At 37.3% G+C, this 14,975-nt stretch overlaps 1 protein-coding gene across 8 annotated transcripts in view; it reads right to left on the bottom strand.

The window, feature by feature from the left end:
* The window catches only part of LOC126061336 (complement receptor type 1-like), a 130,689-nt gene that overhangs the window by 105,681 nt on the left and 10,033 nt on the right, over window positions 1–14,975 (bottom strand). For all 8 annotated transcript variants that reach the window (XR_007513767.1, XR_007513768.1, XM_049857835.1 and 5 more), the window contains exons 2-3: window positions 6,904–7,086; window positions 6,155–6,254 (exon numbers count right to left, since the gene is read on the bottom strand). Coding sequence is in view for 6 of the 8 variants with exons in the window: in XM_049857835.1 (XP_049713792.1) it covers window positions 6,155–6,254; window positions 6,904–7,086 (283 nt within the window). In the remaining 2 variants the exon portion in view is untranslated. The remainder of the gene's footprint in view (window positions 1–6,154; window positions 6,255–6,903; window positions 7,087–14,975) is intronic.

The raw sequence follows: 14,975 nt of genomic DNA, 5'->3' as shown, positions 1-14,975 counted from the left end.
TTTTCTGAGCCCTTGCAATACCATTACAGTCTGTTTAGTTCTTGTGGCTCTGCGTGAGCTCCCACTGAATTCCTACTGATGCCATTTATTCCCCCTGTATTCTTGCTGATGCCACTTATGAAGGGGGAAGTTGCTTTTCTGGGTTGCCTGGTCAGTAGGTGGGTGATAGAGAATGCTTACCCTTTTTTCTTGCCACCTTCTACTTTATTTCTCTGCCAGTGCTGCTTGGGCTGCTTCTTCCCCTGGGTGGAGGATGAGGAGATGTAGGTCAGGGAGGCTCTTTCCTACTAGTTGGAGGGTAGGGCTGGTTCACCTTCTGCTTGGTTCACCTTCTGCCTTTAGGTGGATGGCTCTCTGCTGTGGGTGTAGGGTCAGCAGACACCATCCCTATGTCACCTTCTGTTGCTAGTGGAGGGCAAAGACATTGAGCCTGCTGGTGCTTTTCGTGTGGGTAGAGGGTCCCACCTGCTGCTGTTTCAGAATCTGGGCCTCTTCACCCAGGCTCTGCTGACACTACAATTGCAGGCAGATCAGGCCCACCACTGAGAGCTGATGTGGGGCATGGGGTGGATTCCCTCCCCTCTCTATAGCTGATGGTGGTTCTGGGTTGCAGAACTCTTCAGGACCCAGTCTGGACTACGTGTTGGAGATATTCAAACAAACAGGGAGCTCACCAAGTTGTCATTCTTTTAAGTTCCAAGTTCCCTAGCCAGTCTACTTTCTTCTTCCCACCTTTCAGAGTTCTTTCATGATTGCATGTTGAATTATTTCCAGGGTATTTAGTTATATGTAAAAGGGAGGAGCAGAGAAAAGTGAGTCTACCCATCTTGTCCTGCAACTGGAAGTTCTAGAAATAACTAACAGCTGATTATAAAAGTTAATACACAGTCATTGTGGAAAAATGAAAGGTACAGAAAATTCCAGTGGGGGGAAAAATACCCATAACTCTAAAATAAAAAATAATTTTTTTTTTAATTTTAGAGCTATGGATAATTACCTTACAAAAATTAGCATAGTGAGTGGTTTAGATTAAACCCAGTGCCGTTGAGTCGATTCTGACTCATAGCGACCCTATAGGTTTAGATTAGTACTTCTCAAAAGTTCAATTTGCATAAATACCACCTGGGAATTTTGTTAAAATGCAGATTCTGATTCACCGACTCTGAAAATTCTGCATTTCTAACAAATTCCCCAGAGATGCAGACTTTGTTGGTCTATGACCCATACTTTGAGTCGCAAGGGTCTGCAGTAAATTCTTCCAGTCTTTTCTATAGAAACATATAGGTAACATAGATGTTAGCTGGAGTTCCCTGTCCCAGGGAGATGAGGTTAAACTGGATGAGGACCTATAATCCACAGCTATGTGAGAAGCCCCCTCCACCTCATGATTTCTGTGAGTCTTAGGACTTACTTCTCTATACTTTTCTCTGCTTCCATGCTCCTGTTTCCATTTCTGCTGGCTTTGGGTTCTGTGCTACTTTTTATCCAAAAGCAAAGTTCAGGTTTTTGTGGATCTCTTTCCCAAATCCACTTGCTCAAAAGCACTTTATATATATATACGTGTGTGTGTGTGTGTGTGTGTGTGTGTGTATTTGTTATTGTTGTTAGGTGCCAACAAGTTGATTCTGATTCACAGTGACTCTGTACAACAGAACTAATTACTGCCTGGTCTTGCACCATCCTCATAATCGTTGCTATGCTTGAGCCTATTGTTGCAGCCACTGTGTCAATCCATCTCTTTAAGCGTCTTCCTCTCTTTCACTGACCCTCTACTTTACCATGCACAATGTCTTTCTCCAGGGACTGGTCCCTCCTGATACCATGTCCAAAGTACATCAGAGGAAGTCTCGTCATCCTTGCTTCTAAGGGGCATTCTGGCTGTACTTCTTCCAGGACAGATTTGTTCTTGTGGGTATATATATATATACCACAATTTAAAAAATGCCACTATAATTGCATAAAAATTTAACTACCTAAAAATGAATACATTAAAAAGATCATTCCAAACTTCTATGGAGAAAATTATAAACTTCTACTGAGAGCCATGTAAGAAGACCTAAATAAACGGATTGGTCATCCTTTGGAAGACTCACTATTATAATGCTATAAATTCACTGCAAATTCATGTAGAGTTTTAATAAAATCCTGATAAAAATTTGTGTGGACGTATAACAGGCCATTGATTATGAGGAAATCAGTAGTGCTTTATGAATCAGCATAGTGGATTATAAGCAGCATACAAAATGGAATACAATAGAATACACTTGTTATTGTCCGTCTCTTAGATTGTAGCCATTCTAATGGGTGCGAAGTGGTTTCTCACTGTGGTTTTGAGTTGCATTTCCCTAATGACTAATGGGGAAGCCCTGGTGGTGTATTGGTAAGATCTACAGCCGCTAACCAAAAGCGTTGCAGTTTGAATCCACCAGGTGCTCTTTGGAAACCCTATGGGGCAGTTCTACTGTGTTCCATAGGGTCACTATGAGTCGGAATTGACTCGACGGCAGTGGGTTGCATTTGGTTTTTTTGGTGATGACTAATGATATCAAGCATCTTTTCATGTTCTCATTGGCCATTTGTGTATTTTCTTTGGAGAAATGTCTTAATTTCCTTCGCCCATTTAAAAAATTTGGTTATTTGGCTTTTTATTGTTGAGCTGTAAGAGTGCTTTATATATTCTGAATGCTAGATCCTCACCAGATATATGATTTGAAATATTTATGATTTCAAATATTTCTTCCTATTCTTAATAATACCTTTGAAGCACTAAAGGTTTTAACTCTGATGAAGTTCAAATTTACATGACTTTGTCTTGGTTCCCGTGCTTTTGATATTATATCTAAAAAAAGATTTCCTAATCCAAGTTCTTGAAGATTTACACCTATGTTTTCTTCTAAGAATTTTATAGTTTTAGCTATTACATTTAGGTGTTTAATCCATTTTGAGTTAAGTTTTGCATATGGTGTGAGGTAAGAGTCATACTTCATTCTTTTGCATGTGGCTACTCAGTTGTCTCAAGACCATTTGTTGAAAAGACTGGTCTTCCCCACTGAATTGTCTTGGTATGCTTGTTGAAAATCAATTGACCATAAATATACAGGTTTATTTCTGAATTTTAATTCTATTCCATGTTTCTGTCCTTATGCCATAAACACATACTCTTGATTACTGTAGATATATAGTAAGTTTTGAGATCTAGATTGTTCTTCTTTTCTAAAATTCTTTTGGCTGTCTGAGTGCCTTAATTTTTCATATGAATTTCAGGATTGGCTTGTCAATCAATTTCTGCAAAAGGATGCTGGGATTTTTGTAGGGATTGTGTTAAATATGTAGATCAATTTGTGGAGTATCGCCATCATAACAATATGATAAACAATCCATAAACATAGAGTATCTTCCCATTTATTTAGGTCGTCTTTAATTTTGTTTTAATGATGTTTTGTAGTTTACTGTGTATAAGACTTACATTTCTTTGGTTAAATTTATTCCTAAGTACAGTCATCTATCACTTGATGTCCACGATATGTTCTGTGAAATAGGATGTTATGTGATTTGGACATTGTATGAATACCATATTATATACAAGCAGTCCCCAGATTATGAACAAATTCTGTTCTTAAGCCTGTCTTTAAGTCGAATTTGTACATAAGTTGGAACAATTAGATATGGTTTGTATCTAATGTCACTCAGTCAAGTGTTTTTCTTAATAAATAGTATATAGTATGCCTTTTTATGTATAAAAAATTAAAGAAACACTTCCAGATACACATAATACAGTAATAACATATTACAGTAATAATAATAATAATGTTTTGATGTGCATCACAAAGTAGCTCCTGTTTGTTAATACGAACCATTGTATGTGCCTTGAATTTTTAATAAAATAGGCTTTATGGGGGTTGGTTTCTAACTACGGGTTGTAAGTTTAAGTCAGACATTCATAACCATGGGATGATAGAAAGTACGGTACAGTACATACATAAGCAAGTAACATAGGTGTTTATTATGACTATATAAAAACCAAACCCAGTGCTGTCGAGTTGATTCCGACTCATTGCGACCCTGTGAGACAGAGTAGAACTGCCCCATAGAGTTTCCAAGGAATGCCTGGTAGATTTGAACTGCAGACCCTTGGGTTAGCAGCTGTAGCACTTAACCACTACGCCACGAGGGTTTCCATGACTATATATATATATACACATATATATATATGACTATATATGTACATATATATATGACTATGTACATATATATGACTATATATGTACATATATATATGACTACATATGTACTGTACCAGTATATGCCTGGGAGTGCAATTGCTTTGTATACAAGAGATGTTAGATAACACACGTTGCATGTGGGAAGCTGTTGTGTTCACTACTTTTTCTCTGATCAGGATCTCTGAGCTCTATTATAACCTTATGAGACCATGGACATATAGGCAGTTGGACATTGCCTGAATGGATGGATTTTATGACTGTATTCTTTTTAATGCTATTGTAAGTGAAATCGTTTTCTTAATTTCATTTTTGTATTGCTCATTACTAGTGTATAGAAATGCAATTGATTTTTACATATTGTTTTTGTATCCTGCCTATTTGCTGAACTTCTTTATTAGCACTAATAGTTTTATGCGTGTGTATATTTGTTGTTTTTTTTATTTGTAGGGGGTTACGTACGATTTTTCATATACAAAATCACGTCATTTGAAAATAGAGATAGTTTTACTTCTTCCTTCCAATCTCGATGCCTCTTATTTCTTTTTCTTGCCTAACTGACCTGGCTAGAGCCTCTAGTACAATGTTGAATAGAAATGGGAAGAGATTTTGTGACACTTCTAACTTATAATACGTATGTGTGGTATGTGTGTATGTGTGTGCTGTAAAAATGTATTTCTTAGCTGTAGGTTATGGTAAAATAAGTTTGAAAAACTGTCCTATAGAAAATTTTGCACATGTGCTACAGGGTTGCTGTGAGTTGGAATTGACTCACAGCAACAAGTGCACTGGGAGGAACGTATAGTCAAAAAACCCGTTGCCGTTGAGTCGATTCCAACTCATAGCGACTCTATAGGACAGAGTAGAACTGCTCCACAGGGTTTCTGAGGAGTGCCTGGTGGATGTGAACTAACAAAACAAACTAGAAACAACCTAAATATCTAACAAACAACAGAGGAACAAGTTATGATATATTCATACAAGGGAATGCCATTCAGGAGTGAAAATGAATTAATCGTAATCACATGGATGAATGTCAGAAACAAAATATTAAACCAAAAAACAAATTGCAGAAGAGTATATATATCATGTCATTTATATAAAGTTTAGAAGCATGTAAAGTTAAAAATGTACCGATTAGGTCTATGTATTGGGAAAAATGGAAAAGAAATGCAAGGGAATGATAAGTACAAAATTCAGGATGGCAGTTACTTCTGGAGGGGTTTAGGAGACGGAGGAATGGGAGTTGGAGGGACACACAGAAGGCTTCAAAGGTCCTAGTAATGTTTCTTAAGGTGGGTGGTGTGTACACTGAAGTTCATTTTATTTTTATTTTTCACATGTTATATATTTTTTGTGTATCATAAGTAAGCAATAATTAATAAAATCAGAGCAAAAGTAAATACATATACTTCTTTCCTAGATTGGTTGTCTCCCCAAGGATCAGCCAGGAAAAAGCCCATGCAAGATTCTTGTGGTGTGTGTACTTCTGGAGAAGTGCTATGATAATTAAGATTTGTCTATCCATCACATCTGCTCCTTGATCCCAAACAATTCACCCTCTCTCACTCCTCCCCCAGTCCACTATCTCCAGCTCATGCTGCTTTGAGGTAAGGATATTCGTGTGGGTTAACTAGTGTTTGTTCCAATTGCTTCTTTAGAGACCTGTTCCTTCCACCTAGTGAACACTTCACTTGGTTTTAGGTGCATTTTAATTTAGCGCATGCTAGGCACCACCCCCTCATTTCCAGCACAGTTACAAGCTTTTCCTATTTTAAGAATATTTTCAAAATATGTGTTTGGAATGCTAAGGAGAGTTAAATGCCTGAATTTAAGCCACCGTCTCTACTTAGAAATCCTTCTAAGACCATAGTTTAGAGATTTTTATTACGACTGTAGAACTGTCATCCCAAGCAATTTTATTGCCAACTCACCCATCATTACAAGAATAATTAACAGTTGCTCCAAACTGGATGCCTGTGTTCACATGCACGATGCCATTAACTGGATCTGGAGGAGGTCTACATGATTTACCTATGGGAAAGAAACAGTTTTGGTACTGGGTGTAGAATACTCAGAACTTTTGTTTGTACGGAAGGTACCAACCTGACTGTAGCTTCCTGAAGAGTATTTGTAGCTCTGATGGTTCCACAGAATTTACCACCTTGAGAAACTTACTAGGCTGCCTCAGGATTATCCACCTGTCCTGTCCAGATCTGTCTAATCCCCACATTGAGCCTCCCAGAAAAATGTAATGTTTATTACTAAACTGTTACACTCTCATTCAACTAGTATAATTCAAAAGTCTCAAAACCTGGGATTTTCTCCCCACTTAGTTTTCAATATACTTTTCTTTCCTGTCCTGAGTCAATACACGATATACTTAACATGTCTGGAGTCATTCATTAGTTTCAGTCATTAAAGTGGGAGACCACTAGTGAATGGGGATTTTCCCTCAATCATGCCTTGTGATGGCCATGTCTCATGAAACGAACTTGTAATGAAAGGCTGGGAACTCAAAGCAGAAAGAAGATATGATCTACAAGGGTTACTTCCACATCAATTATACACTGGGAAAACTTGTTAAGTCATATGTGTCTTAGTTCCAAAATTTGAATGAATTGAACCCAATCTAAGGGATGTTTGATTGACACTGAGGAGTACGCAGTCCAGAGTTACTCACGTTTACAGACGTTTTCTATGCTTGACCAGGTCGAGTTTCCTAAGCAAATGAGTGGCGGCAACGGCCTCCTGTAGTATCCAGGGTAGCATTCATACTTCAAATATGTCCCAATGGGAAACTCAGGCTCATCAGTCAGGTTTACAGGCTTAGCAAATGGAAACCATTCTGGGGTCTTGCATTGACCTGGAGAGCAAGACCACAGCAACACCGAAGTTAACAGAGAAACTTCAACTCCACTTCCTCTTTCTCTCCAATATACTTCATAGATGTGATCAAAGAGAAAAAGAACAATTTAGTAACGGCAAAAGGAATACTTTTCTTTCAGCAACCATCCATAAAAATGCCCCTGCTATTTTGAAGGTTATTAGCTATATCTGGTCTTTCGTAGCTTCAACTTTTAGTTAATCAGAAAGTACCTGTGCTCAGACTTCATCTATCCCTTCCTTATTTATCATTCTCTTAGTGTATCAAGGTAGTCCCTTGGTAGTACAAATAGGTAATGCTCTTGGCTGCCAACTGAAAGGTTGGAGGTTCAGGTCTACCCAGAGATACCTCAGAAGAAAGGCCTGGCAATACACCCAAAAAATCAGCCACCAAAAACCCTATGGAGTACAGTTCTACTCTTACACAGATACGGTCACCGTGAGTTGAAATCAACGCAACGGCAACTGGTTCAGCATATCAAGATATGCTCCTGCACTTTGCTATCCATTTCACTCTCGGTGGTCCACCCATACCTAAAGGGTTTGTGAGAGGACTCCAAGCCTTTTTCCAGCCCTGAATAGTAGTCATCACTGTTTTAAGTCTGTTGTCAAACATTTCAACATAAGGAGAAAACAAAGTCCCAACAACTAAAGCTACACTTCCCTTTATGAAAGCACATATTTTTGGATTCATATTTTGAATTAAATACTAAACTCAGCTATTTCCCCTCACAGCCCAGTAGATTGAAATTAAACTAGTAGAAATATCATGTGGAGTCAAACAACATGTAATCAAGAAGAAATATCTGATGGAAAAATATCATCATTTTACTTCAGGATTCACTTCTTTTCTGTTTTTTTTTTTTTTTTTTTGCCGTTGTTCTTCTCCACAACTCACACTACATTAGTTTAAATTATGGAGGGTGAATTGAGGCCAGAGATGATAAATTTTGTTAGTCTTCAAGGAACCAACTCTTGGCTTTGTTGATGCCATTATCGGTACTCTTTTCCAAGGCTTCAGAAGATAGGCCTGGTGATCTGCTCCTGAAAGTTCACAGCCTTGAAAACCCTATGGAACACAGTTATACCCTGCACGGATGGGGTTGGTATGAGTTGGAATCGACTTGATGGCAACTAACGGCAACAACATGCTTATTTTAGAAAATACGACAAGCTAAAATCTAAAAAAATACAAGAATCATCTGAAGAAGTTTATAGCAAAGAGCAATGTAGTTCTGATACATGACAAATGTGGATGAACCTGAAAACATCATGCTGAGCGAAATAAGTCAATCACAAAAGGAAAAATACTGTGTGATCTCACTTATATAAAATAAGCAAATATATAGAAATCAAAGATTATTAATAGTTAACCAGGGTAGGAGGGAGGGGAAAGAGGGGAGTTTTTGTCTGGGGGGCATTGAGTTAATGGTGGTGGAATATTTTGGAAAAGGATAGCAGTAATGGTGGCACAACATGAAAAATATAATCAATGTCATTTGAGTTATAAAATGTGGAAGTTGTTAACCTGGTTGATGTTTTGGTGTGTGTATACCAAACTGAGACTCTTGAAATAAGCAAGTAAGACTACTATTTTTATGCTAGACACATATTTATCTGCATCCCACAAGTTTTTATCCATCATATTTTCCTTTTTTTAGTACAAAATATTTGATAATTGCCATTTTGATTTTTCATTGACCTGTGATTTATTTAGAACTATTTTTGAATAATTTACAAACACTTGTGGAATTTTTTTCCTCTGTATTTATTATTGATTTTTGAAATTGATTATTTTTTTTGGCTCAGCATATGGTACCTATGTATCGTGTAGTTACAAAAAATGCATGTACGGTAGTAGTTGGGTGTAGGGTTCTCTGCATGTCTGTGAGGTCCAGCTTGTGAATCATATTTGTTCAAGTCTTCTAGATACTTATTGATGGGGGGAGTCTGCTTATTCTACCAGACAGTAAAAGAGGTGTATCTGAAAACCCCATATGATGTCTATTTCTTCTTCTAATTCTGCATATTTTAAATTTTTACATATTATATGAAATTTTACCATATATATATAATTTTACATATATATACATATAAAATCAATAATCAATGCCCATGGAAGCAGCAGTCAAGAAATCGCTTGATGTTTTACACTGGGCAAATCTGCTGCAAAAGACCTCTTTAAAGTACTAACAGGCAAAGATGTCACTTTGATGACTGAGGTGCACCTGACCCAAGCCACGGTCTTTTCAGTCACCTCATATATATGCAAAATCTGGACAAAGAAAAAAGAAGGCAGAAGAGGAATTAATGCATTCAAATTGTAGTGTTGACAAAGAATACTGAATATACCATGGGCTGCCTGAAGAATGAGCAGGTCAGTCTTAAATAAAAAAAATACAACCACAATATTCCTTAGAAATGAAGATGGTGACACTTCTTGTTTACTTTGGACACATTATCAGGAAAGACCAATCACTAGAAAAGGATATCATGCTTGGTAAAGAAGAGAGTCAGCAAAAATGAGGGAACTCTTCAATGAGATGGATTGATACAATGGGCTGAAACACATGAAAGATCATGGAGATAGTTCAGGACCAGACAACGTTTCATTCTGTTATACATAAGATCACTAGGAGTCGGAGGTGACTTGATGGCAACTAAAACAACATATATTATATACTAATACAGTATATAATAAATATGTTAGATAGCTAAAGTATATTTTAGGTTCATAAAACTTTAAATTGTTATATTTTGTGGTAGATCGATGCTTTTAACATAAAATACCTCTTTATCTCTAATAATGAATCTTACCCCAAATTCTACTTTGTCTACTATATTTGTAGCACATAAAAAACAAATAGTAAAATGGTAGATTTAATCCCCAATATATCAATAATTGGAAACCCTGGTGGCATAGTGGTTAAGTGCTACAGCTGCTAACCGAACGGTCCCCAGTTCGAATCCTCCAGGCACTCCTTGGAAACTCTATGGGGCAGCTCTACTCTGTCCTGTAGGGTCGCTATGAGTTGGAATCAACTCGAAGGCACTGGGTTTGTTTTTTTTTTTGGATATCAATAATTGTAGTAAATGTAAACACACAATGATGATTTAAAGACAAAGATTATTATAGTGCTGCATTTGCCAAACCAGTTTTCTTTTATTTATTGATTGATTGTGCTTTAGATCAAAGTTTACAAATCAAGTCAGTCTCTCATACAAAAAGTTATACACACCTTGCTCTGTACTCCTAGCTGCTCTCCCATTAATGAGACAGCACATTCCTCTTCTCCACCCTATATTTCCTGTGTCCATTTAACCAGCTCCTGCCCCCTCTTCCTTCTCATCTCACTGCCAAACAGGAGTTGCCCACATAGTCTCAAGTGTCTACTTGAGCCAAGAAGCTCACTCCTTACAGTATCACTGTCTATCTTATATTCCAGGCCAATCCCTGTCTGTAGAGTTGGCTTTGGGAATGGTTCCAGTCTTGGGCTAACAAAGGGTCTAAAGACCATGACTGTCAGGGTCCCTCTGGTCTCAGTCAGGCCATTAAGCCTGATCTTTTTACGAGAATTTGAGATCTGCACCCCACTGTTCCGCTCCATCAGGGATTCTCTGTTGTGCTCTCTTTCAGGGCAGTGATGAGATGTAGCTGGGCACCATCTAGTTCTTCTGGTCTCAGGCTTATAGGGTCTCTGGTTTACGTGGCCTTTTCTGTATCTTGGGCTCATCTTTACCATATGTCTTCGGTGTTCTTCATTCTCCTTTGCTCCAGGTGGGTTGAGACCAATTGATGCATCTTAGATGGCCACTTGCTAGCATTTAAGACCCCAGATGCATCTCACCAAATAGGGATGCAGAACATTTTCTTAATAGATTTTGTTGTGCCAACTGACCTAGATGTCCCCTGAAACCATGGTCCCCAAACCCCTGCCCTTGCTACTCTGACCTTCGAAGCATTTGGTTGTATTCAGGAAACTTGTTTGCTTTTGGTTTAGTCCAGTTGTACTGACTATCCCTGTGTTGTGTGTTGCCCTTCCCTTCACCTAAAAAAAATTTTGTCTACTATCTAGTAAGTGAATATCCCTCTCCCTCCCTCTCTACCCTCATAACCGTCAAAGAATATTTTCTTCTGTGTTTAAACTTATTCTAGAGTTCTTGTAATAGTGGTCTCATACAATATTTGTCCTTTTGCAGTTGACTAATTTCAGTTAGTATAATGCCTTCCAGATTCCTCCATGTTATGAAACGTTTCACATATTCATCGTTGTTCTTAATCGATGCGTAGTATCCCATTGTGTGAATATATCATAATTTATTTATCCATTCATCACCTTAGTTGCTTCCATTTTTTGCTATTGTAAATGGTGCTGCAATAAATGTGGGTATGTATGTAATTGTTTGTGTAAAGGCTCTTATTTCCTTACGGTATATTCAAAGGAGTGGAACTGCTGGGTCGTATGATAGTTCTGGAAACCCTAGTAGCATAGTGGTTAAGTGCTATGGCTGCTAATCAAAAGGTTGGCAGTTCAAATCCACCAGGCACTCTTTAGAAACCCTATGGGGCAGTTCTACCCTGTCCTAAATGGTCACTATGAGTCAGAATCAACTCTATAGCAACGGTTTTTTTTTTTTTTTTTTTAATGATAGTTCTATTTCTAGCTTTTAAAGGAAGCGCCAAATCGATTTCCGAAGTGGTTGTAACATTTTACATTCCCACCAGTCTCTGTGTTCCAGTCTCTCCAAAACCTTTCCAACATTTATTATTTTGTGCTTTTTGGATTAATGCCAGTCTTGTTGGGGTGACATGGAATCTCATTGTAGTTTTGATTTGCATTTCTCTGATAGCTAATGATCATGAGCATTTCCTCACGTATCTGTCAGCAGCCTGAATGTCTTCTTTAGCGAAGTGCCTGTTCATATCCTTTGCACATTTTTTAATTGGGCTATTTGTCTTTTTGTTGTTGAGTCTTTGCAATATCACGTAGATTTTAGAGATAAGACGCTGATCAGAATGTCAAAGCTAAAAACTTTTTCCCAGTCTATAGGTAGTCTTTTTACTCTTTTGGTGAAGCCTTTGGATGAGTGTAGGTGTTTGACTTTTAGGAGCTCCAGTTATCTAATTTCTCTTCTGGTGTTTGTACATTGTTCGTAATGTTTTGTATACTGTTCATGCCATATATTAGGGCTCCTAGCATTGTCCCTGTGTTTTCTTCCATGATCTTTATCGTTTTAGATTTTATATTTAGGTCTTTGGTCCATTTTGAGTTAGTTTTTTTGCATGGTGTGAGGTATGGGTCTTGTTTCATTTTTTTGCAGAGGGATATCCAGTCATGCCAACACCATTTAATGGACTTTGGGCCTTTGTCAAATAACAGCTGCTCATAGGTGGATGGATTTGTGTCTGCATTCTCAATTCTGTTCCATTGGTCTATGTATCTGTTGTTGTACCAGTACCAGGCTGTTTTGACTACTCTGGTGGTATATTAGGTTCTAAAATCAGGTAGTGTGAGGCCTCCCACTTTGTTGTTCTTTTTCTGTAATGCTTTACATATCCAGGGCCTCTCTCCCTTCCATATGAAGTTGGTGATTTGTTTCCCCATCTCATTAAAAAATGTCATTGGTATTTGGATTGGGATTGTATTGTATCTATAAATCACTTTGAGTTGAATAGACATTTTTACAATGTTGAGTATTCCTATCCACAAGCAAGGTATGTTTTTCGGCTTATGTAGGTCTCTTTTGGTTTTCTGCAGTAGTGTCTTATAGTTTTCTTTGCATAGGTCTATATGTCTCTGGTTAGATTTATTCCTAAGTATTTTATCGTCTTAGGGGCTATTTTCCTCTTCGGCATTCTCTTTGTTGATGTAGAGGACTCCAACTGATTTATGAATGTTTATCTTGTATCCTGATACTCTGCTAAACTCTTCTTTTAGTTTCAGTAGTTTTCTTGAGGATTCTTCAGGTTTTTCTGTGTATAAGATCATGTCATCTGCAAATAGAGATACTTTTACTTCTTCTTCACCAATTTGGATGCCCTTTATTTCTTTATCTAGTGTAATTGCTCTGGCTAGGGCCTCCAGCTTAATGTTGATTAAGAGTGGTGATAAAGGGCATTCTTGTCTGGTTTCTGTTCTCAAGGGGAATGCTTTCAGTCTCTCCCCATTTAGGATGATGTTGGCTGTTGGCTTTGTACAAATGCCTTTTATTATGTTGAGGAATTTTCCTTCTATTTTTATTTTGCTGAGAGTTTTTATCATGAAAGTGTGTTGGACTTTGTCAAATGCCTTTTCTGCATCAACTGATAAGATCATGTGGATCTTGTGTTTTGTTTAATTTACATGGATTACATTGATTGTTTTTCTAATGTTGAACCATCCCTGCGTACCTGGTATGAATCTCACTTGGTCATGATCAATTCTTTTTTTGATATGTTGTTGAATTCTGTTGGCTAGAATTTTGTTGAGGATTTTGGCATCTAAGTTCACGAGGGATATAGGTCTGTAATTTTCTTTTTCAGCGGTGTCTTTACCTGGTTTTGGTATCAGGGATATGCTGGCTTCATTGAATGAGTTTGGGAGTATTCCGTTCTTTTCTATGCTCTGATATACCTTTAGTAGTAGTGGTGTTAACTCTTCTCTGAATGTAGAATTCTCCAGTGAAGCCATCAGGGACAGGGTTTTTTTGTTTGTTTTGTTTTTGGGAGTTTTTTAATTACTTTTTCAATCTCTTCTTTTGTTATTTTTTTTTTTAGTTGTTTTACCTCTGTTTGTGTTAGTTTAGGTAGGTAGTGTGTTTCTAGAAATTTGTCCATTTCTTCTAGGTTTTCAAACTTGCTAGAGTACAGTTTTTCATAGTATTCTGTTATGTTTCTTTTAATTTCAGTTGGGTCTGTTGTGATATTGCCCATCTCATTTCTTATTCGAATTATTCGCTTCGTCTCCTGTTTTTCTTTAGTTAGTCTGGCTAATGGTTTATTGGTTTTGTTACTCTTTTCAAGGAACCAGCTTTTGGTCTTGTTAACTCTTTCAGTTGTTTTTCTGTTCTCTATTTCATTTAATTTTGCTCTAATTTTTATTATTTGCTTTCTTCTGGTGCCTGAGGGTTTCTTTTGTTGCTCTCTATTTGATCAAATTGTAGGGATAATTCTTTGGTTTTGACCTTTTCTTCTTTTTGTATGTGTGCATTTATTCATTCTCATTGAATTCTATGAATTTCTTTATTCTGTCCTTAATTTCTTCTATAAGCCAATGGTTTTTGAGCAAAGTGTTGTTCAGTTTCCATGTGTTTGATTTCTTTTCCCTGTTTTTTCTGTTGTTCACTTCTAGTTTTATGGCTTTATGTTCAGAGAAGAATCTTTGTAATATTTTGGATTTTTAAGGCTTGCTTTATGGCCTAATATGTGATCTCTTCTAGAGAATGTTCCATGTGCGTTGGAAAAGAAATTATACTTGGATGCTGTTGGGTGGAGTGTTCCGTATATGTCTAAGAGGTCAAGTTGGTTGATTGTGGCATTTAGCGCTTCTGTCTTTATTGAGCTTCTTTCTGGATGTTCTGTCTTTCACTGAAAGTGGTTTGTTGAAGTCTCCTACTGTTAGTGTAGAGCTGTCTATTTTGCTTTTCAATGCTGTTAGAGTTTGTTTTAAGTATCTTGCAGCCTTGTCATTGGGTGAATAGATATTTAATGTGGTAATGTCTTCCTGGTATATCATCCCTTTAATCACATAGCACATATTATTATATAGTGTACTTCCTTATCCTTTGTGGTAGATTTAACTTTGAAATCTGTTTCGTCAGAAATTAGTATCGCCACCCCTGCTTTTTTTTTAATTGCTTGATATGTCTTTTTCCATCCTTTGAGTTTTA

Source organism: Elephas maximus, chromosome 18, assembly GCF_024166365.1.
Source record: "Elephas maximus indicus isolate mEleMax1 chromosome 18, mEleMax1 primary haplotype, whole genome shotgun sequence".
Classification (NCBI taxonomy): domain Eukaryota; kingdom Metazoa; phylum Chordata; class Mammalia; order Proboscidea; family Elephantidae; genus Elephas; species Elephas maximus.
The sequence above is the reverse complement of the archived record's forward strand: the minus strand, read 5'-3'. Positions and strand labels throughout refer to the sequence as shown.